This window comes from Amblyomma americanum, chromosome 8, assembly GCF_052857255.1.
Source record: "Amblyomma americanum isolate KBUSLIRL-KWMA chromosome 8, ASM5285725v1, whole genome shotgun sequence".
Taxonomy (NCBI): Eukaryota; Metazoa; Arthropoda; class Arachnida; order Ixodida; family Ixodidae; genus Amblyomma; species Amblyomma americanum.
The window spans coordinates 8,118,825-8,142,944 of NC_135504.1; the positions used below are offsets into that span (position 1 = coordinate 8,118,825).

The 24,120-nt window shown below is 47.2% G+C and overlaps 1 protein-coding gene and 1 pseudogene across 3 annotated transcripts in view; one reads left to right on the forward strand and one right to left on the reverse strand.

The window, feature by feature from the left end:
• The first annotated feature begins 3,593 nt into the window (after positions 1–3,593).
• On the forward strand, positions 3,594–3,690 carry LOC144102897 (U2 spliceosomal RNA; annotated as a pseudogene).
• A 10,695-nt stretch (positions 3,691–14,385) lies between these two features.
• Positions 14,386–24,120, reverse strand: part of LOC144100871 (uncharacterized) — a 62,761-nt gene continuing 53,026 nt past the window's right edge. For 2 of the 3 annotated variants that reach the window (XM_077633763.1, XM_077633762.1), the window contains exons 7-9: positions 23,361–23,437; positions 21,011–21,109; positions 14,386–14,554 (exon numbers count right to left, since the gene is read on the reverse strand). In XM_077633763.1, coding sequence (XP_077489889.1) covers positions 14,421–14,554; positions 21,011–21,109; positions 23,361–23,437 — 310 coding nt within the window. In that variant the 3' untranslated portion in view covers positions 14,386–14,420. The remainder of the gene's footprint in view (positions 14,555–21,010; positions 21,110–23,360; positions 23,438–24,120) is intronic. The other variant, XM_077633764.1, reaches the window with a different exon arrangement.

Consider the following 24,120-nt stretch of genomic DNA (forward strand, 5'->3'; position numbering starts at 1 on the left):
CACGGGAACAATGTGACGTCAAATCCACTGGAAGTCCTCACGGCATAGTGAAAAATGTCACAGAAAAGTTGGAAAAACGTTGGATTTGTCTCAAATTAGATCGAAAAGATGTGTAATTAAGCGTAATTATTTCTTCAGATTCCCGAAAGATGTATAATTTGGGTATTGATATAGCCACAGGAACGGCGTGACGTCACGTCCACCGGAAGTTGTCAAGGCATATTAAAAATTGTCACAGAATGGTCGGAAAAACGTCGTATTTAGATGGGAAAATGTAATTAATACTTGAGATCCCGGAAATTTGTAACATTTGGGTATCGCTATGTCCAAGGGAACTGTGTGACGTCCCATCCACCGGAAGTCGTCACGGTATAGTGAAAATTGTCACAGAATGGTCGGCTTTCGCCTCTGAACACTAGTTGACAACGTGTCTCGTAATTTTTTTTTTCGTCGTTTTGGTGAGCGGACACCTGGCCACACTAAGCGTGCTTAGGGAAACCAGCTGGCATACGTGACTCCTCGCCTGCGCTTATCGGCGCATATATACAAACAGGTTGGCAGTGAGCAGTCGAGGATTTTCCGTGTCGGGCTGTACTGCGAGGGTTGGAGAATGCAAAGTAAAAGTTAGACTGACGCACGAACGATGCATGCGACTCCGCATCGAATGAGCGACGAGCAAACTGAGCGCTGAAGATAGAAGTGTATGCTTATGATTCGTCCTCGCCGTTTATCGACCGTGTCGGCCGTCAGCTGCAGTCCCCCTACATGGTGTCGAGGGAGTCGAAAATGTGAATATGTTTATGCTGAACATTACATAGACGTGCGGTGACTACAGAAGATGAAACATTGCTTATGGTACAGTAATGGCTGTCGGGACCTATCGGTATGGATTAACTTTTGAAGAAACCGACGCCCACAGACGGTACACAAAGGTGTGAAGGGCAACCGAGCCATAACTTTCTCGTGAAATTTTTATTTCAGGATACATGTTTACAGATGCGCTTTTCACGCACGAGAAATAGGCAACGTACATGCAGACGACCGCCCCTTCTCGAACTCCACTGAGCAATGTGACTTACGCAGTGGGGGTTCAACACAACTGGATAGCATAATTGTTTATTCAGGCTCTTAGAGATCACACATGGGATGGCAGAGTCCATGAGAGAGAGAAGTTGGCCAGATGAGTCTTCTCGGACGGATGTTTTATTTAAACCCGGCCAATGATGAACGCTTCGCCCAGACGAAGACAAGTGCACTTGTCGTGGCAAGCCCCCTGAGGCTTACGCCTCCTTTGTTCACTTCGGGATTACGGGATAGCAGAGGTTGTGTACATCGCAAAAACAGGCGACAGGTGTGTGAACCGAACTACTTAAAGTCTGGATAAAAAATCGCAGACTATCCGTCATTGGGATTATATGTAGGCATGAAATGCACAGCAAGAAGGCGTGGCGCATTCATGCACTGCTCATAGATACCGGTAGCGGCACTCGAGTTTTGGGGAGCGTCCGCAGATATCAGCCGCTTTTCTTTCCTAAGCTTTGCTTCACGAGCGACAACGCACTGGGCTTTGTCTGCGGCTTTATAAATGGCGACGCGCTACTTTGGGTGCTGATGGATGGCGCCATAGAACCTGTGTCGCCGGCATGCGCATTACGTAATGACGGCAGCTCATGCGGAGCTATCGCTCTCGCTCATCGAGTGCCAGCAGAACAGCGTGTACGCGAGCGGAAGCGCACTCAGCTTCGTCTGCTGGTTTTTATGCATGGCGACTCGCTACTTTGGGTGCTGGTGGATGGCGCCATGGTAACTGTGTCCCCGGCGTGCGCATTACGTATTGACAACTCACGCGGAACTTTCACCCTCTTATCGAGTGCCAGCAGGACAGCGTGTGCGCGAGCGACAGCGCAGTCAGCTTTGTCTGCTGCTTTTTATGCATGGTGACTCGATACTTTGGGTGCTGATAGATGGTGTCATGGTACCTGTGTCGCCGGCGTGCGCATAACGTAATGACGGCAGTTCATGCGGCGCTGCGCTGTCGTCCTCGCTCATCGAGTACCCGCAGGACAGCGTGTACGCGAGCGACAGCGCACTCAGCTTTGTGTACTGCTTTTTATGCATGGCGACTCGCTAGTTTGGGTGCTGATGGATGGCGCCATAGTGCCTGTGTCATCGGCGCACGCATTACGTAATGACCGCAACTCACGCGAAACTGTCGCCCCCGCTCATCGAGTGCCAGCAGGACAGCGCGTATGCCTCTCGGGGTGCAGGGGAGGTCGTAGGTAACTTCGCACCACGCACGGGCTTTTACCACCGCGAGACAATGGAGACGCTGTTGCTGACGCATGCGCTGCTCTGGCGGCAGCGCAGCACGTAGCACCAGAGGCGGGTGAACTTTCACCAATGCTCGCTTAAGATCGCCTCCGTGTTTTCCTCCGTTCTGGAGCCAAGGACTCACGCAGCGCGGAAAACGGGAGCTGTAGTCGGGAGCGTGTAATTACGGGAGCATGTAATCGCGGATGATCTGTTGCCCCGTACAATTAATGTACTTGACATGCGCAAATAGGGTGAATAAAACCTGTTTTATTCAATTAAATATCCAATTCATAGTTCAAGCCTGTTTTGCTCGTCGTCTTTTTGTACCAACTTTGCACTGGGAACATACAAATGACGTGAATGCAAGTAAATCTCTTAATCTAGTTTACCTTTACAGAGATTCCAATTCTTGCTGCTCATCATTGCATTATAGTGATGTATATTTCAGATACCCAGCCCGGTCAACACAAGAAAATATGGAAACAAATCTCATGAAGAAATAAAAACAAGTTTGTGTGTAAGCAAGCCATCGGTATTTCTGCCTGACAGGGAGGTTCTATATCTTGACTCCACGGAGCAACATGTGCGTTTCGTTTTGTTTGATTATTTGATCGACTGGCCGCGCTTTCCTTATATTGTCTGAGCTGTTGTGATTAAATCTGCAGTTGTGACTCAGCGCTCATTCTTTATTACCTTCTGTTCCACGTATTTCGCGCCGTTCGCCCTTTTAGAAATTACAGGTGGGGGACTGCAAGTTGTGACGACGTCATCGCAGATGAGGCTGGTAGTAAATGCTCCTGACGTTGATATTACGTACAGGGCCTCTTTGTTGTCCGCACTTCGACCTCTTACGACATCGATCGCTTTCGCTAATAAACTGCAGCGTTTGGAAATCTTGGCCCGCTCCTCAAATTGCGCACAAAAATGCGATCGTTCATTGAAGCGGTGGCCGATGAGTTCAGGCCGCTCCGTTTTACCGAACTGGCGGTGGAGTACATGGGACTTCAGGTGCCCGCCTTCTGCATCAGTGTGCAATTGTAGTGTAGTGATAAATATATACGCACCATGTAAGCAAAGTCCCGAGTAAAATTATAGACGATCAATGCGATTGATGGGGCACAATATGCGTCATCAGTAGTGATCCCCCAGGAGGGAGCAGTAACGGCCACTGACGGGTCGAGACCGTGTGAGTGGGTGGCGCGATTCAGTCCGTAGATTGCTGTGTGACACACCGTACCCTTTCGATTTAATATCTGCTACGGGTCCCATTTAGACCGAAGATATTAAACTTATCTTTGGAAATATGACGGAGTGCTTGAAGCTTGCTTCACCTCCGCACAGGTTGGCCCGGTATTGCACTGCCTCCGGGTTCGGCCTGGGACAATATGGCGCGCGTCTTTTGAGTCTTTTAATCTTTGCTCTCCTATGCTATCCTACCCAATCTCAACCTATCCTATCCTGTCCTATCCTATCCTATCCTATCCTATCCTATCCTATCCTATCCTATCCTATCCTATCCTATCCTATCCTATCCTATCCTATCCTATCCTATCCTATCCTATCCTATCCTATCCTATCCTATCTTTCAGCTCCTACTGTGATCAACTGGGACAATTTTCGCTCCTGTCTGGACAATCTCTCTTCAGATCCTTCGCCAATCCTTGTTGAGCGCAAAGAAACAGAGCTCAACAGTACTACACTACCACCTGGACTGATGTTGGTCGACCGGCACCAGACCTCGGCCTTCTTAACTTGGGGGCGGCACGCCGTCAAACCGAGCTGGCTGCTACGCGAGACCCTAATTCGGCGCAGGCAGGTACGCGATTGCTCTATCTTACAGCTAAGGCTCGCAAATATGAACGCGACCTCTCACGACGGCAGTGACATGCGTGGTGCGAACAACTTTCTACAAAATCCTCGAATGCCTCTATCTGGCGAACGTTCCGTACAATGGAACACGGTCGCCATTCTACTCATGCAGCAGCAACCGCATGCTTCGCCGCTAGCTTGTCGCCACATGATTTCGCCAAAGCAGCAGCATGGAAGTTTTTCTAAAATACGATGCGGTGCTTTCTTCATCCGCTAGTTCAAATATGACAGGTATCCCAGCACATGTATATCAAATGCTGCCCGATGTCGACGTAGATGGAATTGTGTGTCAGTTCTCTATGCCTGAGTTTCTGGCTGCAATAGATGATAATAATAATTGGTTTTGAGGGGAAATGAAATGGCGCAGTATCTGTCTCATATATCGTTGGACACCTGAACCGCGCCGTTAGGGAAGGGTTAAGGAGGGAGTGAAAGAAGAAAGGAAGAGAGAGGTGCCGTAGTGGAGGGCTCCGGAATAATTTCGACCACCTGGGGATCTTTAACGTGCACTGACATCGCACAGCACGCGGGCGCCTTAGCGTTTTTCCTCCATAAAAACGCAGCCGTCGCGGTCGGGCTCGAACCCGGGAACTCCGGATCAGTAGTCGAGCGCCCTAACCACTGAGCCACCGCGGCGGGGCAATAGATGATGCGAAACGCGAAACAGCGCCCGGCCCGGACAATATTCAGTACGAGGTGTACAAGAACCTGAGTAGCGCTGCACACCCTTAACTACTAGACACCATAAACAATATATGGCTGGATGGCATCGTGCCCGAGAGCTAGAAATCCGTTGTCGTGATTCCTATCCCGAAACCAGGAAAGCTTCCGACGGACCTTGCAAACTTACGACCTACCTCCTTAGCTCCTACGCTGTGCAAGCTGACGGAGAAAGTGCTAGCCACACGATTGTCGTGGTGGCTAGAGCAGCACGGTTTTTACCACCCCGCACAAATAGGCTTTCGTTCATGTATTGGTACAGAGGACGGGTTGGCTTGCTCTGCATCTGTAGTTTTGTCATCTACCCGCAGCCGCAATGTGCATACCGTTTTAGGAATGAACGTTCAAATTGCATATGACAACATCAGTAATGCCATCCGTGACATAAAATTTCTGCAGTGCGCTGATGACATCACGGTGTGGAGTACTCACCAAGATCTGTGAACTCAGGAGGCTGCCCTACAATCTGCCTTGGATGTAAACCTCTAATTACGCATCATCCACCGGACTTAAACTTTCCGGGAATAAAACAACATACACGTCGGTCGCCAACCGCTGGGGACGCCGTAAACTTGGTGCAAGTCCAATCCATATTTGTCTATCAGGCACCCCACTACAGGAAAGTTCGAGTGTAAGAATCCTTGGCTTAACGATTCACCCGTCAGGATCAGCGACTCTATGGCTTTCTCAGGCAAAAAGGCAAGCTATTCAGACTTTTGGTTTGATCAGAAGAATTGTTTCTAAAACGGGTGGCGCAGGCTCGTTCGTTGCACGGTAAGTGGTGAGGGCAGTTCTACAGCCACGTATTGTTTATCAGGCCCAGAAGGATACGGGTCGGGTTGCCCTCACACCTTTCTTCATTTTCAAGTGGCCTCAGTACCGAGATTTCTTTCCGCGGCTTGGGTGTCCGATATGTAAAGGCGAGTACATTGAAGCCGACATTCACCACTTACTGTGGGACTGCCCTGCTCTCAAGCCTACAAGGATCCGGCACCTGAAGGTAGCGGGTCTTTCAGCAAGCAAGCAACCCTGCTTCATATATTGCCTGGACGCAGGCACCATACCATCGCTCTCCACTGGACTTCATAAAATCAGCTTGCGTTTTCCATTAATTTAATCATTACTACATCTTTCATCACAACTACGCCTATCATTGATTCCCTGAGGCAATAAATCTCGTTTAAGAAAACTAAAACAATTTAAACTGGAGGTTTTAACGTTTCCATGCCACACAGGGTCTATCAGGATTGCCGCAGTGGAGGGCGCCGGAATAATTTAGAATTTTTGGAGTTCTTAAACGTGCGCTGACATCACACAGCACGCGGCCATCGCGGCCTGGATTGACTCCGGGTCGTCCGGTAGCCGAGCGTTCTAGCTACTGAGTCAACTCGGCTGGTTTTGTTGTAAGCGTCGATACTTGTAAAAAGTTGGCCTTTTGTAGGAACCACAAGAACCAAATGTATGTTAGACTAATAAAGTAGACTTAAAAGAAGAAAAGTGTAGGCGAGGGTGGCAGCAACTATAGTGTAGAGACAAGATTGGAAACTTTGCCTGAATTTGGAGGTCACTGCTAGGGCAGGACAGAACTTATCGGAAATTAATGGGAGAAGCCTGTCTCTTGGAGCGAATAGGATGATCGTGGATGGTTATGAAGTTGATGACAAGGATGACCAACGCAAGGAAACAATACAACATGAAAAATGGTGTGCTGTCTTACCTGCGAGTACTTTGAGTCGTGGAGTTCTAGTAGGAGCAAAGCAACGCACAGTACGCTTACAACGGCGGTTAACAATGAAAAGGCTAGCCCTCAGGGGCTATGCGCTGCTTTCAGAGAAGAAAGAGTAGTATAAGTTCAAACAAATGTCACCTCGTATACACCTCGTATACAAATGTCACATCGTATGCACGTCGTAAAGAAACTTCGGTTAACATTTGGTTGACTTAAGTGTAAGAGGTCAGCGAAACCTGCATAAAGGATAAACCACAGTTTGCAATAACGAATCCTGTCCGCCCTTGACAGGGAAACGAGTGGTGAGGTGACGTTCGTTGTTTGATCTTGCACTGGTGCCACCGGGAAAGTGCCAGTGGCATTTGGGTCGAGAGCGAAGGCGAAGACAGCGAATTTAAGCGGAAAAAAGAATTTACGGGGCAGCACAGAGAGACAATGGAGAAAAGATAGCCACGTATACAGATGGCCGTAAGTTCGCCTAGCTCATGCGACCGCCGATTTTTCTGTGCACTAGAGCCTTGTGAATGGGAGAAGTTATGAAGAGGGGAAAATTAAGCAGGGGTCAGAGAGACTATGTGTAGTCTTGACTTTTATAGCAAGTTCGCTCAGTCATTATGTTCTGCAGCACGGAAATGTCGGTGGTCCTGTGACACACAAGAGACGCATGCACACGCCGAAACAAAAACAAACTGAGAAGAAGCACGGCATTAGCCGCACTGCCATCGCTCCGAGCGACAGCCTGCTGACCTAGACAGACCAGAGACTCTGCCGCCGCCGTTGTTTCGCCGCCGCCTGAGCGCTGACCTTAGTCCCCGCTACTTTTGGTGGAGTTTCGGTTTTCCATGCCCCTGCCGCCCTGCACATCCACAGCCGCACGCTACCGACCCCCGCCAAGCCCGCTATTCCCGAAAACTCCTACCACCAAGCCTTGCAGTGGCTTCCCCCATCCTCTGTTCCGGCTCCCTTCGGCAGTGGCACCTCGCCCACTTCAGCGGTCCTGACGATCATGACGCTGAAGAGTAGCTCTCGACATACGAGCGGGTGAGCACCTATAACAATTTGGACGATACTACCAAGTTGAACAACGTCGTCTTTTATTTGACAGGCGCTGTCAACCTGTGGTTTAGAACTTCGAAGCAGGCTTCTCGACGTGGACTGCTTTCACGGCGAACCTCGCCGAAGTGTTCCGACGTCCTGCTTTGCGCAAGCTGCGCTCCGAACACCGCTTGCGAGCGCTCTCAGCAGTCGGGTGAGACGTTCACAAGCTACATTGAAGATGTGGTAAACATGTGCTCGCGCGTCAACGCCCAGATGTCCGAGGCTGACAAGATCAAGCACATTATGAAAGGCATCGAGGATTACGCCTTTCAGATGTTGCTGTCGCGAGATCTCCGCACCGTTGCCGAAGTCGTCAGTCTCTGCCAGAGCTACGACGAGCTGCGCAAGCAGAGGGTAATCAATCGTCAGTACGCAGCGCCTGTCGAGTCGCTTGACGACCTGTCGGCTTCACCCGACCACTCGCAACTATTGGCACTTATAAAAGATTTCATGCGTGAGGAAGTTGCATGTCATTTAGCGCTTCTGCAATCCCACTGCGTACAATCTCCGTACCTGGCCCCCACATTCGCACTGTCATCAGCGAACAAGAAGAGGCTGAGGCCCTTCCACCGGTCCCTCCGCCCGCACCTGTCGCTGCACCCCTGAGCTATGCTGGCGCCGTCACACGGCCGCGGCCGCGTAACAGCCGTCCAACCTACGCTCCGCCTCAAATGTCTGTGCCTGAAGTACCTCACGCTCTGACGCATTTTTTCCGACCGCTTCGACAACTCGGCAATCCCTGGCGTACTAGCGACAATCGGCCTATATATTACTCTTGCAGATTGCCTAGTCATGTGGCCCGGATTTGCTGTCGTTGTGTGCCAATCTCCCAAGTTGCCGGTTACTGGCCGCCTCTTAGTGAATACTCACCGCCAGCCGAGCCGCCACAGAGTCGTCCTCTTTCTTCTGATCGCACTGCCTTCTCCACCCGGCGCTCACCTCCTCGCCGCCGCTCTCTCTTTCCCATTTGTCGGCGCCCGGATCTTTCGCAAGAAGAAAACTAGACGCCGCCGATCCTGAGGCGACAAGTGCGCCGCCAGCGAAATGTCCAAGGCCTCAATTATCTCCCGCAAACCTGATCGCCGTTTCCGTAGAGGGTGTTTCTATTCTGGCACTTTTCGACACCGGTGCTGCTGTTTCTGCTACGGCCGCCACCTTTTTACGCTGCTTGCGAAAAGTGACGACCCCATTTTCTGGATTCTCGCTGCGCACCGCAAGCGCGCAGGCTATTGCGCCGTTAGCGACGTGCACGGCTCGCGACGTTATTCAGAAGATTCTCTATGTGATTGAATTCGTCATTTTGCCAGCTTGTTCTCATGAAATCAACTTGGGTTGGGACTTCCTGTCACGCCAAAAGGCGGTCTTCGATTATTCTCTTGCTGAACTCGAGTTCTCTGCGCTCAGCGGCTCCTCGTCGCCCGATGACGCTGTTGCTGCTCCTGCCAAAACCGTCGTTGGCGAAGATGATGATGATATCCTCAGGCCACCATCATGCAGTCGTTGGCGAATACACTCAACCGCCTGCCTGCTTCTTCTTCTTCCTCTTCTTCTTCCTCTTCCTCCTCTTCCTCCTCTTCTTCCTCTTCCTCTTCCTCTTCTTCTTCTTCTTCTTCTTCTTCTTCTTCTTCTTCTTCTTCTTCTTCTTCTTCTTCTTCTTCTTCTTCTTCTTCTTCTTCTTCTTCTTCTTCTTCTTCTTCTTCTTCTTCTTCTTCTTCTTCTTCTTCTTCTTCTTCTTCTTCTTCTTCTTCTTCACATGCCTTTGCTCATAGCGAGAGACTGCTGTCCTGGACAGACCAGAGACTCTGCCGCCGCCGTTGTTTCGCCCCTGCCTGAGCGCTGACCTAAGCCCCCGTTACAAAACAAACAAACAAACAAACAAACAAACAAACAAACAAACAAACAAACAAACAGATGTGCACGCACGCACACCTTGCATGTTCCCGTGGTCATTTAGACCACATAATTCGGAGAGATTCGACCTGAAAATAGCCCGCGTTTGGATGTCTCCTTCGCTGTTGCGGCAGCACAAGTTGGCAACGCCGGATAAATAGCAGGTTATGGTGCCAAATTTCGCGGAATCAGATACTTGCTCAGAAAGGATGAATTTTGGCGAGTTTGCAAGTATTCATTATTTTGCTCAGAGCGCAACAAGAACGGCACTCGAGATGTTAGACTAACACAAACAAGGGCTGTTATCAACTGGTTTTGTATTGAAGAACGATAGGCGTACATATGCAGACATTGAAAGACTTATAAAGACCACAAAAGTCATCTGGAATGCACGTGGGAGGTCAGATAACTCAATTCTCTCTCGATAACACTATGCAAGGGCTCCTAATACACACCGTGCCCTTGTGGTGAATATAGAAGGCCTCCATTACCTCGCGTATTTGTTTATCGCTGCGTCGGGACAGGACGCCCGTGTTCTTGTAATCAGGAACGCATGTGCACTCCTTGCGCTTGTTCGTATTCGTCTCCCGACTCGCGTCCCGTTGCTGTTGCGCTGTGAGCAAAATAATTTATACTTGCACACCATGTCTTCAACATCATGGTCGTCAGTCTCGTTTACAAAGGGAGGCAGCCGGAAGAGAAGGCGGCCGGGCCTAGTGCAGCTTAATATTTGGAGTCCTCGGATACAGCGGTTGTGGGCAGTGAGCTGCTGTGGAGTTCCAGGGCTGGATTATTATTCGTATTATCAAAGGGTGCATATTGGGAATTACTGGGGTGACTGGGAGCAGAAGGGTAAGAAGTCCGAGCTAAGCTGAACATTGTCTCCCGATGCACGATGCTAGTACGGCTCGGTGAATGTCCATTTTTTTCAGTTCATCTTAAGTACTCCTGACTCCGAAGCTAGGAGGTGTAACGAAGCGAAATTTCATCATCCTCATTATCAACCCAACTACGTCAACTGCAGGACAAAGACTCCACCACTGGTCTACAATTAATCCTATCGAACGGCAGCAGGAGCCACCTTATTCCCGCAAGCTTCTTAAACATCTCCACCGGTACGGCCGTCCCAATTTTCGCCGTACACTGCTACTTTTTCTCTGAAAGCACTACTTAACGCGGTCCCAACCACGAATCTAGTGTGAAACTCGGAGCAACTCGGGTAAGTTTGGGTTAGTTCGGAGTAGCGTCCCTCAAGCGGCAGCCAATAGGAGGAAGGTCGGGTAAGTCAGGAGGAGGTTTGCGCCGGCTGTGTAGCCAACGGGAGGAGGGCTTCGCGCCAGCTGCAGCCGAGTGGAAAGAGGGGGAAATATGAAGAGCGAGAAATGCGCTTGCGAGCACATACAGATGCCAGAAAGAAAAGGCGAAGAACGAACACAGCCTTTCGCACATCTACTCGGTTTAACTACGTTGTAACCTTACCGCTTTTTTTATTTTCTTGACGTTGGGGTAGCGTTGGAGCATCCGTTAATTTCAGAAATGGCTAAGTCGGCTCCCGCTCTCTTGCCTGATTACGTCAGTCAACCTTATTGTGGAGCGTGTTATTTCGGTGGAGGACAGCACTTCGCCTCCACGGTGAGCCTCCCGCACTGACACCGGGCTCTTTCAGTCTTTCTGGGACTTTTTCGTCACTTTTTTACCTTTGCGCGCCTAAGCGAAACCGAGGCCAACGAGGCTTAGCTCGATGACGGCTTCGGCAGGGATAGCCTGGAGCTTCAAACGACGCATATTACGACGCTTCCCCACCAGGCTCACCGGCAGTGTTCAGTCGAGCCTCCGCTTGTAGCATAGGATTGGGCGTCATGCGAGGAAGGCCAATGATAACTGGCATGGCCTCCTTTTTCACTGCTTCGAGACGGTCCCTATACCGCACAGTAAAGCGTTGAAATTGGGTTTTGGTTTGCTGGTCGAGGCTGTAGAATCGAGCGCACAATTTCTCGGGCCGTATTTGTGCATGCACTGCTCGCGAGGTGTGGAGATCGTCCACCGGTTTCCAGTGAGGCTGAATTGACGCGGTAGCCCGAACATGATACTTTCCATTAACCTTGCAAGGATTCGTGTCAGTGTGCTCTTTGCCCTTGATAAACCAATTTAACCGACTAACTGCTCTAAGCGGCGGAGATGATAGTGCATAAACAGTGCTTAGCTATCAGGCAGCGGGGAGGTGGTGCTTCTCTATCTGCTGAGGAGTGTAAAAAATGGAAAAAATTGCTCAAATCACACACCTGCGCGTTCGTTGGTTACAGCCGCTGACGCCTAGCCATGTTTTAAATGCTTGATTGAACTAATACAGCGGCTACGGCTCAACGCACAGAAATATAACGCAACGTTCTGTTCAGCCTGCAGTGGTGTTTGCCAGCAGGAAAAACGGCAGATGATGAACACAAATCCAATGAGGGTCGTCTGCTGACGGGGCCTTCGCCTTATCGTCACTGCTTTTCGGTCACATGCACAACTCCGCGTTGGTTGGTTACATTCGCAGATGGCTTATCCAATAAAGCCACCGTATAATCACGCAACTGGCTTCCCTACTTTGTTAATTTTCAACTTCGGGTGAGTGTAACTTGTACTCAACAGCCAGCTACATATGCCTTGCCTGCCAAGAATACGGACTTTTTTACGTAGAAAACGAATTTCAGAAACCGAATTTCGCTTAGCGTTATCTTTTTTTTTTCGGTTGACAGCAAAAAGTCCAATCCCTACGTAAAAGCCAAGAAGTTGGCGCCACTTCCGGGATACGGTTCCTCCGGAGCGCTACCTTCTCTTCACGGTTAAGATCGTAGGCCAGGCTTATTCACACAGAGGGACGAGATTAGCTACGTGTGCGGCTCCGGAGGTGCTCCTTATCCAGGTTTAGCAGCTGAAGGAATTAAATGGTTAGTGTCGCTTGGCGTGCCGCAGAATGTGTACGGCTTTGGAAGCTGAGAAGGTCACGTGAGATCCATTCGATCCGAATTGGCTGCGGAAAGCGTCCTGCCAGACGATGGTTGTTTAATAATAATAATAATAATAATAATAATAATAATAATAATAATAATAATAATAATAATAATAATAATAATAATAATAATAATAATAATAATAATAATAATAATAATAATAATAATAATAATAATAATAATAATAATAATAATAATAATAATAATAATAATAATAATAATTGATTTTTTGGGGAAAGGAAAAGACGCAGTATCTGTCTCATATATCGTTGGACACCTGAACCACGCAGTAAGGGAAGGGATAAAGGAGGGAGTGAAAGAAGAAAGCAAGAAAGAGGTGCCGCAGTGGAGGGCTCTGGAATAATTTCGACCACCTTGGGATCCTTAACCTGCACTGACATCGCACAGCACACGGCACCTTAGCGGTTTGTTTCCATAAAAACGCAGCCGCCGCGGTCGGGTTCGAACCTGGGAACTCCGGATCAGTAGCCGGAGTTCCCGGTTTCGAACCCGACCGCGGCGGCGGCGTTTTTATGGAGGCAAAACGCTAAGGCGCCCGTGTGCTGTGCGATGTCAGTGCACGTTAAGGATCCCAAGGTGGTCGAAATTATTCCGGAGCCCTCCACAAATTGGCTGTTTCGGCAAATTTCTGGACTGTGACTGACGCGTCGGAGTGAGCTTGTTGCGTGAATGGCGTTAGTGCGGATGGCAGTGCGGGCCGTAGGGAGCATGGGAATTGCGGCCACAGAGCAAAGCGCCCTTTTAACAGCAACCCACTCAGCACAGATGTTGGAGGAAGGTTCTGGGAGTCGAAACACGGATTTCTTTAGGACACGCCTGCAGGAGCGATAAACTGCAGTTGTCGTTTCGCAGTCCTGGGGTTGTTGCATCTACGTAGACCACGATGTGTACGTTCAGCAGGCGGTCACCTTGCTCCGCAATTTGGTCGAGAAAGGACGAAGCCACAGGAGGTGGTGTTGGTCGACGTGTAACCTTTTTTTTTTTTGTTGTCGCTCAGCTGTAATGACTGCCGAGCAGGAAGAACTGACAGTGGCCACGCTAGAATGGAGTGTGCCGAAGCATGAGCCTTGAAAACACAAGTTTTGTGCGAAAGGCTGGCCTTAAGCCTGAGACCATCGCATTGATACGGAACCAGCGTACATGATGCGTTCAGCTGTGCATAATTAGTCGTTCCTCTCTACCAATGCTCTCAGGCTTGCATTCGTTTTTTTTAGGTTAATTTGATACTGCCTCCTAAAGACTTTGTAAATGAGTCTGTATACTTTCACCCCAGGGGCATGCTGGAAGGCAGCTCAGATGATAGCCCAGAATTGTGAAACTGTCTAAAAAAATATCGAATTTGACACAAATGATGGCTCATCTTAAATTTGTGGATGACCAGATGAAACGAATTATGTCTTCTTTTGGCGAGCTCTCGGGGACGTGCTTAGCTGTTCCTCCCTTCATTAGTGCTTTTCGGAGTGCACGTGTTTTGTTTCGATGTAATTTTGAGGCTGCTTCCGTACTTTCATACCTTGTAAGTAGGTAATGTTGATCTACATACCGTCATTTGTCCCTAGTATTACCTTTTTGACTAATTGGTGGGGCACTCGCTTGGAGAGCTGGACGAATTCCAAGGAGCGGCCTTCCTGTCATCGCACTTCCTCAGCAGTTGCTTTGTGCTCGTCTGTTATTTTAGTGACGTGCAGAAAAACCTTGGCAACCTAGCATACAACACAGTATATGCGATAAAATGTTGATTGCGAAACATTTTGTCTTTTAAACTATTTTATTGTCGCATTCGTTTATTTCCAACATTCGCTGGCCACGCTGACAGTAATGTTTGGTTGTGCGCAGTACAGTTCGAATATGTATTCACAAAGCCCATCGAATTTGTCAAAGCGGTTGTATGTTGTCCAGTATGTGCACCTCGTCCTCTCTGCAAGTTAGAATGAAGCATAAGAGCACAGAGTCACTTCCACTGTCACGCCCCAACATTACCTACAATTTAAACGTCTCCCCACCGCCGTGTGAGTTTTTTTTTTGTTGCCTCAACACAAATTTATGTTTGTATTAAATATATGAGGGCACCTTGGAATCAATCTAGTGGATTATTTTTTCGGAAAGTTTGGTGCCTCGCTCGACAAAATTTCTCTAGTGCATTTAGATCGTTAGTGAAGACTCGTGGCCGTTTCATTGATTTAAAAATGCAACAGGAGGGAGACTTCAGGGCATACAATGCGGAAACACATTCAGCGCATGCGTTCATGAAAACTGCAGATGGTTGGTGGTTTGGAAATCCACTGACATCATGATGTACACGAGAATGCAAACCGTGCGTCACTTGAACGGCCCTTGTAGAAGGGTATGACTAGGTGGTCCTGTCAGCGAAAGTATTCGTCTTTTTCTATGGAATCAATTTTTTACTCATTCCACTTTTTTCATTGCTACTTTTCTTTCTTCATGCTCCACAACAGAAAACTATGAAAGTTTCTATGAAAAATTTCGGCGCCGAAACCGAATTTTTTTAGTGCGCAGGCACTAATAAATGGGGTCAGACCCAATCAAGAATCTTGTGTGGAGCCTCCGTGTAACTCGCGTAAATTCGGAGGAGCGTCACGCCGGCTGTAGCCAATGTGAGGAGGGCATCGCGACAGCTGTAGCCAATGGAAGGAGGGCCCTGCAGCTGCAGCCGAGTGGAGAGATGGTGTGAAAATGAAAAGGGAGATACGCGGTTGGACGCACATGCGGATGCCTGAAAGAAGAGGCGGAGAATAAACACATGCTTTCGCATGTCTACTCGGTTCAACCACGTTAAAACCCTACCACTTCTTTATTTCATTAAATTTACGGATGCGCCTATGACGGTAGAATCGTTACGGCGAGCCCTGTTATGACGCCCACGTTTTCGGTTGCAGCCGACGGCCATCCTATTTCCGACACTCCATCTTTGTAACGCTGAAGAAAAATAAAACTAAAAATTTGATTGTTAGGGAAAGGAAATGACTCAGTATCTGTCTCACATATCGGAGGACACCTGAACCACGCCGTAAGGGGGGCGATAAAGAGGGACTAAGAGAAGAAAGGAAGAAAGAGGTGCTGTATTGGAGGGCTCCGGAATAGTATTGACCGCCTGGGGATCTTTAACGTGCACTGACATCGCACAGCACACGGGCACCTAAGCGTTTCGCCTCAATCGAAACGCAGCCACCGCGGTTGGGTTGCAACCCGGGTACACCGGATCCCACCGAAGAGGCTCCAGCTGATATTCCTCGTGGACGTGCACTACACAGCTTCTGGCTAGATGTTATCGGACCTACTTGTGTCCACATTGCACAACTTTTCTGCATTACGATCCGGATACAAACTGACTTTGATAGCTGCAGAGAGCACGGATATCTTGACTTGCAGGCACTGTACAAAGGGCTATTCATGTTGACACCGCATACATAGACACGCATGGAGGACAGGCTATCTTTATTATCCAGGTGAGTTTGGAAGGATAGGGTACCGATGAGCAATGAGAACTAGTAGCCAAAGAAAAAAAAATTACAAGCGACCAAAACGATCGATGCCGATGGGTATGCGTTAGCTCGTGGGCCCCAATTTTCTGAGCGCATTGACTCGTTGCGGCCTCTTTGTTTGATCGTGTAAACTAGCGAATGTGGCGTACTATGTGCGCAGCTGCTTCAACTAGTGCCGCAGCGCAAGACGATGAAAATTTTTACACGCAGAGATAAAGGCCCCAACGGTATTCGAGTGGAGTAAAGCAGTGATAAATGAAACTCTCAATCTCCACTCAGTGACATGAGCACGGTAAATGTTTTCACTGCTCCACACCGTGTTGGGCAGACTTCGGATGCGGGACAGTGTTTGACATAACCATTTTTAAGCTAACGCTTTAAAATATAGCCTGGATAGAGAGCATAGGGAACAGCCGGAAGAATAGACAAGGTAGGGCATCATAATCCGTCACCACACGCAGGCACGATAGACGACAAAATATTTCTTGAGAAATAACGTCCAGCTTTCGGCTAACTTGCAATTTCTTTTTCCGCCGCTACGGCACTGCCTCAGACCCTGTCCTCCCCAACACATCCCCAGCTCTGGAAAACCTGCCAATGTCAAGGGAAGCGATTCTGGCGCATAGCTCTTTAGGCTGTAGGTGCATTCATCTAACCTCACCGAGCACATTTCAGTGTGGCTTATAATCGCTTTTATACAACTTCCGTCAGCGCCAAACACCATCTGGCACTATCGTGAAAGGTAATTGTGGCTCTAAAGCATCCCAATATATAATTAGCAGAGAGGTAAAAGGCAACCTGCCCACAATTAATCTTGAGCAGAAAAAGGGCCAGAATTAATATATCCTACAGTAATGCAACCAGATTTCCCGATCACCGCGTACCAAAAACTAGGGGATTTTCACTGCGGTACACTGACGATAAATAGGATAGCGTCTGAGGACGTCAATTTTTTGCTTCCATAAAATTCCTCTTTTTTGCGTCCGGCTGCCGTGTCTTTATGGGAAGTTGCGGTGCTGTGATAATTACAGAACGGAATTACGTTCAGGGTTGGCTGTGGTTCTTTGAAGGGCCGGTGCATACCGTGTCCTTCCTTCTTTTCTTCTCCACCTTTCGTTTTATAGCGAAGGGAAGTGAGGTCATCAGACAGGAGAATTTCTATTGGCGGAAGGCAAGTGACGTCACGCCTGAGTCACTGATTTAAGTGATTGCGTCTCTACCACTGTTCCATAAGGCCAGTGTCCTCCAAAAACTTCAAGAGTGATCGTGACATTAATCGGCGCTCAGTTCGGGAGCCCTCAGGGTGCACGATACGTGAGAGGTCGTCCAAGGGAACGTTCAGTCTCCTCTTGGTTTTCCAGGAGTCTCATGCTCGGCACTATAACGCGGGCATGCTAAAACCAAAGGGTTAACATCACCGACAACATCACTGAGTACGCACATAGGTGAGATGACGCGTTGAATCAAGTTCGTCCTTATTTCTGCGTTGGCAGTCGCAGTGCCAATGCATTAAGGTATTAGGCGTGCCTGCGATTTTTTTTCCTGCTTGGTGTAGGTCCCCAAACGAGGTCGAACTCCGACGAAACTGGACACCTTTCCAACTTTCTACTCTTTTCCTGGCTAACAGTCACTGGAGGTGTGTTACCGTTATAAAGTTTGATGTTGATTAACATCTCTTTTTGGGCTAGTTGGTGCATATTTGAATTAAAGAAAAATTAACGCAAAACCATGCAAACCACAAGACATGAACGAAGACGAGACACAAGCGCTAACTCACAACTAAATTTTATTGAAGCCAGGATGCAGCTTATATAAGATGAAGTTTCAAGGGGAGAGTAGGGTGACACAGAGGAGAAGGTGAACAAAGGCAACATCTGAGATCGCAGATACAGACAGGCAGCCAAAAATCCCACAAGAAAAAGAACAGTTACTTGATAACTTGATCTAAAAGTTTAAACTCGGAGTCAAAAAGAGATAAAGAAGGAGTACTGACACACTTACAGCCAAGTTTATTTATGTAGAAAGCCTCCAAACTAACACGTGCAGTCTTATCTGTGCTCTTGCCAAGAATCTTTGTCTCATTCAACCGCGCCTCGCAACCATCGCAGCTCACTCTGGCCGACTTAGAACGTCCCACAAGTTTAGGAACACTTGGTAAACGGAGTATAGTGCTTTATCTGGCAACCCCGCTTCCTTGAATTGAAGATTCAGGGGCACAACTTTTCCAGCTTGTTAGGAGCCGAAAAGACGACACTCACGCCATACCTGTTGGCCACTTTCCGCAAAGTTGTGCGAGGTCTTGCGTACGCAAGGCACAACTAGCGGCTTCTGTGTCCTGGAATGATCTTCTCCGGTATTTATTCATTTTGAAGGAGGGTCTCGCAAACAGCAACCAACACAGAGCAAGGGAAGCCAGCCAACGAAAGTCGGCTCATCTGATTTTTAAAGCTATCTAGCAACAGATGCGGGCACGATTGCTTGAGAGAAGACTCCAGGCAATGCGACGCTATTGCTTTTTTTTTTACAGTCGTGTAGTGCATAGAATAGCAAGAGAAAAGATCCTTTTTTTGCACGCAGGCAATAGCCCCGCAAACGTGTCTTCCAAGGAAGGTTAGTTTTAAGTCTAAAAACTGTAAAACATTAGTGTCCGATAGTTCATGGGTAAAAGTGAGCCCATGCCCATGTTTGTCAAATGCATTTAAAACTTCACCTACTGTAGAGGGGTAGGTGAAGGACGTGTGCTTTTTTAGGCACTAAAACCTCGCACAAGATCCCGCACAATTTGAGGAAAGTGGCCAACAATTATAGCCTGAGTGTCGTCTTTTCGGCTCCTAACAAGCTGTAAAAGTTTAGCCCCCGAATCTGCAAATCAAGGAAACGGAGTTGCCAGATAAAGCACGATACTCCGTTTACCAAGTGTTCCGTAGAAGTGGTCTACGCTATCCCCTTAACTTGTGGGAAGTTCTATGTCAGCCAGACTGGCCGCTGCGTCAACGAGCGTTTGGGGGACCATGCCCGAAATTTATCAGACTTGAAAGATAAGATAAGTTTGGTTGCGCACGTAATGAGCTGCGACGGTCACGCGGCGCGGTTGAATGAGACGAAGATACCTGGGAAGAGCGCAGATAGGACTGCACGTGTTAGTCTGGAGGCTTTCTACATAAATAAATTTGGATGTAAGTGTGTCAGTACTCCTTCTTTATCTCTTCTTGACTCCGAGTTTAAATTTTTAGATCAAGTTATCAAGTAACTGTTCCTGTGTAATTCTTGGCTGCCTGCCTGTTTCTGCGATCTGAGATGTTGCCTTTGTTCACCTTCTCCTCTGTGTCATCCTTCTCTCCCCTTGAAGCTTCATCTTATATAAGCTGTATCCTGACTTCAATAAAATTCAGTTGTGAGTTAGCGCTTGTGTGTCGTCTTCGTTCTTGTCTTGTGGTTTGCATTGTTTGGCGCTAATTTTTCTTTAATTCACGTTTGGTGGTCAAGTTGTCTGTTTTAAGCTGCGTTTCCTTTCTACCGCTGTCTAATTCACGAACCCTGAAAACATTGAAATGGTTCCAAGAAAGAGTGTCTACTATAAGGTGATTTAAAATGACTGGATTACACTAATAATCCGTGTCGTGACCATAATAATGTTGGGTTGTAATGTCTCGCTATACAGACGAGCTCAGATATATCGAGATCGAAGGAGATTGCACAATTCTTCTATATATTCATAATTCTATATGTAAAAAATGCAAGTAGAGAAGCTTATTTTTAACCTGAAAGCCAACATGCATTGCATCCTCTATACGTGCTTCTTGCAGCGACATGCCACCGCCAACGTGCTGGCAGCCCATCGTTCGCTGGTCTCCGCTATGAACTCTAAGCAGAAAGGAGTAAATAGGGTGTAAGCTGCAGTTTATCACTCTCCGTTTGATAAAAGAAACTGCGTTAGAAGACAGCTTACTCCCTTTCTTAATTCCATATAGGCGCAGTCTTGTTTTGAGTGTGCTAGCAAACCTGCTTCGCACTGAAGCCGTAAAGGAGGGTTATTTGTAACTAGCCACTCCTATCACATGATGTCTAATCCTGTTACCATTGCAATATTTATCGAATAATCGCTGACTATAAAATTCAAGTACTCTGTCGTGGTGCCTGAGTAGTTATGGTGTTTGCCTACTGACCCGAAAGAAGCGGGTTCCGTTCCGGCAACGGCAGTCGAATTTCGATGAGGGCGAAATTCTAGAGGCCCGCGTACTGTGCGATGTCAGGGCACGTCAGAGAACTCCAGCTGGTGGAAATTTTTCCGGAGCCCTTCACTACGGCGTTCCTCAAAGCCTGAGTCGCTTTGGGACGTTAAACCCCCAGAAACCATAAAATTCAGGTAATCAATGCGTCCGCAGAGGCTTCGGCAGCAAACCGAGCGAAGGATCTTAGGCGAGGGCCGCCATTAGGCTTCCGTTAGTTAGCTTGGCTTCACCGCTTAGCAGTGTTGTGGCCTGGAAAATGAGTATAAGAGGTTGAAGCGCTACCCATTAACTTCGTCAAAAGGCTTCACAGCAAAAGCAGTGCCAGGAGGTGCCGAAGGCCGCGCAGCCAGCACGTCTTCGTGAGCGAAAAGTGATCGAAGAACGCTATTAGAAGAAGCGCCACTTGCACGGGAGCAGTGCCCAGTTCGATATATCTAATTATCGGTTGCACTCTTATTATACCCACTGCGCGACTTTCAAATATTTTTACAAATGACTTTCAGGGGGATAAATCTGTGTGTCTGCTGTAGGCAATAATTCGAGCCATCCTAGTTCGATATATCCGGGCTCGACTGCATTGTCGACGGCGTGCTTTTGAAATGATCTCTTGAACAACGCGTTAAGGAAGGAATAACTTACTGTCTTCAGCCGGGTATTCATCGCCGATTATAATGCAGTAGTCACTAGCGTACAAGATAACGTATTGGTGCCGAACATTTGGCGGCCTCTTTCCTTTAGCTGCAAAAAATCAGTATGTCTTCAGAAAAAGAACAGCAGTGGAGATTCGTTATGCTCTAGATGTGTGATTAGGATTAGAATAAGCTTGAGCAGCTTGCACATTTCCGGAAATGTGATGTCACTAATGACACTACCTGCTGAAGAGAAAGCATCTCATTCAGAATACCAGAAGGGAGAGAAGGTATGGCATTCTGTCTGAAGGGACAGAATACCATAACCTATGAGTGCTGAAAGAAGCAGTTCTGCGTTTTTAATTTTAACTGATGAAACCTAAAAGACTTTGCAGGCTACGAAAGAGGGTTATTACTGATATTAGTTCGCTGTAGTAGGACGCAACTAAAAAAAAACAGCAGTTGCTTAATCTGGGCCACAGTTCGCGCCTTCTTGTAGCACTCCGCTAGCCAGTCACAATCACAGCAGTAGACAAACTCTGCTTTTTAATGTTTGATTTTATTAAACAAGCCAGCTATCCAAATTTTAGAGCTTAATTTTTTCTTCTGGTTAGTTTCTTGTTTAGGTAACAAGAAAAGTTCTAACTACGGACTATTTTTTGTCGTGGAAGAATTCTGTGCATCGGTCCTGAATGTGGGCGGAGCTCCACTGCAGACTTAAGGTGTATCCGACCATAGCAAGCTTATTGAAAAAAAATCGCAGCAGGTAAGCAGGAGGGACAATTTTTTTCGTGTTAAATTCCGCAGTTAACATATTACCCGCAACGCGTGACTGGAACAAGTTACCAAAGACATGGTTTCAACACTAAACCATTGCGCTTTTGTTCAGAAAGTAAAGTGTTTTTTACCGTAAATTCGCTCTATAAGGGTCCATTTGTTCGCAGGATCAATTTTATGCTTTTGTTGCTGTTAGTAACCAGTTTATGTGCATTTATTTTACTTTGGTTGCGTATATTGTATCATATTTTTATGTTTAGAGTGGATATTTGCTTGCTATGTAACTGCGCAAGCACCCTTTTGCAATGCCGAAAAAGGGTCTTCAGCGTATGTGAATTCCGAAAGAACATATGAAGAACAGATGAAGACAGCTAAAAAAAAAGCGGCATCCGAGGGTAATGAGCTGCAAAAAGGAATAATATAAAAATGAAGAGCGCCTAATATAAGGAAGGCAGCTCGCATCGGAATTGCAGGCAGAGGTTTTCGCTTCCTTCTGCCATCGCAGTATCATTCTAACGTCGGACAACAGCTGTTATTCGAACGCGAAAACTTAGGAAAATACGAAAACAATTACAAACTTGCGAAAGTAACTGTTGATACTGAACACATAAATGAAATAGCAAAATGAAAAATTGATATTCATTTTTGAATGCGGCGCGCAAGGAGGACTCGTTTCTAAATAAATCCGCTTTTACACAAGTGATCTCCTTTTTGTCGCAGCGCCATAATAAAATACATTCTGTGGCATTTTAATAAAACATGTTGAGAATGACAGTGCTCAAGACCACTGCTGTTACCTGAGAATATGGCGTTGTTGTAGGAGCATTCCTTCAGTTGGAAGTCATTTCATTGTAAGGGAGACAATATTAGAAAAAAAAAAAGATTGCAACGTTTACGCTTGGTATGTAAATCTATATTTCGCCACAGCTGAAATAAACGGCTGTTTTTCCACATTTCTGCCCATTTTTATTTCATTTTATTAATTCACGGTACGGCCCAGGCGCCTTACTATGTCGTTGTTGTTGCCTCTAAAACGACGGCACGCACCCATGGTGGGGCATTGGCCAGGGTTTGGTGCAGATCCAAACGGAAGAATAATTCATCCAGTTTTGTCTGGAGCAGCTTATAAATAAAGATTGAGCAATATAAAAAACAAGTAAATAATTTTGAGAGATTTTGAGGAAATTAATGTTAAAACAGCTGCCGCACTTTTGCTTTAATATTCTTCATGACCCCTACGCAGACGCGCGCCTTCACTATTTTTACGGCTTTACGGCTCGTAGCGACCGCCTTACAGCTCTCAAAAAAAGGTATACCCTAACTTAATTTTGTGATATCTGCCATCTGTTGAGAAAATAATGCATATCGGTGAAGGCTTCATGGAATGTTTTCTGACTGCATGTGTTTTATCGACGGAGCGAAATTTTTCGAGTGTTGGGCCGGCGAACCTCCCTTACGCCTGATCCACCATCGCCAAACTGTTCAATGCGTGGCTGCATAGCCTTTTGACATCGGGAGGCCGAAAATCGCTTAAACATTTCTTTTCTTTTACGCATGGGCAATAAAAGTCGCAAAATACTCACGTTCAGCCTTTATTATGAGGTATGCTTGATCTTTCTTTCCCGGCGCGTATGACAAATGGACTTGAAGAGGGTATTTTCTGCAAGGTAATTGCGTACGCACTGTAAGCCTCTGCAGCACATTCCTGCAGCAAGAAATCTTGTGATAAATTTGTATATTGACACCGTGGGCTGTATTATGCAGAGACTGGTTTCATTTTCTTTTCACTCGGTGGTGACGTCAGTTGTGACAAACAGCACAGGGAAAAAACGACACGCGTCAAACAGCACGCCGGACAAAACGGACAGCGACTTAAGAGCGCAGCGAAAAAACATCAAGACGAACGAAGAGCGCAGGGAAAAAACAGCATGACGACAAAACAGCCCATCGGAGTGCGGTGCAGCGCTGCTGAAGGGGTGGACAATCATAGCCGTAAACTAATGGTAAATCACAACGCATACAGCAGCGACATTTGCAGTTGGTGAGTACTCGTTTCAGACTCAGTAAGCGACAGGGTAGTGTAATATTTGAGATCTCAAATACGCACTTATTTTCTGTTTGGTAATGGAATGAATAACGCTGAATAAGTTCTGGAAGTATCAATTCTGCAGGCTGACCATCGTGATGCTGAATTCGGGCAAATACGCCCGACGTAGGGAATTGGATGTACAAGAAGTCCTTATCTTTCAAAACTGCCGATGTCGGCAATTGAACCTTCAGCAATTTTTTTGGAGCGAGCTACAGGGCCTTCATACACTGAAAATATCGTGTATGTGAAGCTTA